Source organism: Propithecus coquereli, unplaced genomic scaffold (genome assembly GCF_000956105.1).
Source record: "Propithecus coquereli isolate 6110/MARCELLA unplaced genomic scaffold, Pcoq_1.0 Scaffold13, whole genome shotgun sequence".
NCBI classification, from domain to species: domain Eukaryota; kingdom Metazoa; phylum Chordata; class Mammalia; order Primates; family Indriidae; genus Propithecus; species Propithecus coquereli.
This window is the reverse complement of record NW_012137191.1, coordinates 11,522,027-11,522,859: the sequence shown is the minus strand read 5'-3', so window position 1 is coordinate 11,522,859 and position 833 is coordinate 11,522,027. Positions and strand designations below refer to the sequence as shown.

Below are 833 nucleotides of genomic sequence, written 5' to 3'. Positions count from 1 at the left end.
TGGATCCGCTGGTTCCGTAACAACATCCCGTTGGCTTCCCTCAGGCGGCGGGACTAGTGCAGCCGCCGCCTCCCAGAAGCGCCCGCCCGCGCGGGCCCGCGCCCTCCACGGCCCAGGCCACAATGGCCACCAACCCGCAGCCTCAGCCGCCTCCTCCGGCGCCGCCGCCTCCCCCGCCTCAGCCGCAGCCGCCACCGCCGCCGCCGGGCCCCGGGGCTGGCCCTGGCGCGGGCGGGGCGGGCGGCGCGGGGCCTGGCGCCGGGGACCCGCAGCTCGTGGCCATGATCGTGAACCACCTCAAGAGCCAGGGGCTCTTCGACCAGTTCCGCAGGGACTGCCTGGCAGACGTGGACACCAAGGTTCGGGGCGCGCGGGGTCTGGGGGTCTGCAGGGGAACGGGGGGACCTCAAGGGCGCTTCTCTCACCGGGTTCCTTTTGCAGCCGCTTCCTCTTTGAGCTGCAGCTATGTGCCATACACTGTGCAAGGCACGGTGAGTTCATTGATTAGCCTGTCTTTTCGTTCGTTTAACCGATTAGTGCCTAAGTACCTACTACGTGCCAGGTGCGGCTAAGGCGCTGGGATTACACCGGTCTGGGAAACAAGGATAAGTCATTGTTCTTAGGGAGACTGGTTTGGAAACAGTAACGCTACTATTGTATTCATTCTCATCTCTGATGATTTTTCCCCTGGTTTACTTTGTATCCAAGTTTTTTTGTTGTTGTTGTTTTTTGTTTTTTTTGAGACAGAGTCTCTCTTTTGCCCGGGCTAGAGTGAGTGCCGTGGCATCATCCTAGCTCACAGCAACCTCAAACTCCTGGGCTCAAGCGATCCT

General features: G+C 61.2%; 1 protein-coding gene across 1 annotated transcript in view; it reads left to right on the top strand.

The window, feature by feature from the left end:
* Positions 1–833, top strand: part of BOD1L1 (biorientation of chromosomes in cell division 1-like 1) — a 54,320-nt gene continuing 53,487 nt past the window's right edge. The window contains exon 1 of the mRNA XM_012638442.1: positions 1–359. Coding sequence (XP_012493896.1) covers positions 123–359 — 237 coding nt within the window. The 5' untranslated portion in view covers positions 1–122. The remainder of the gene's footprint in view (positions 360–833) is intronic.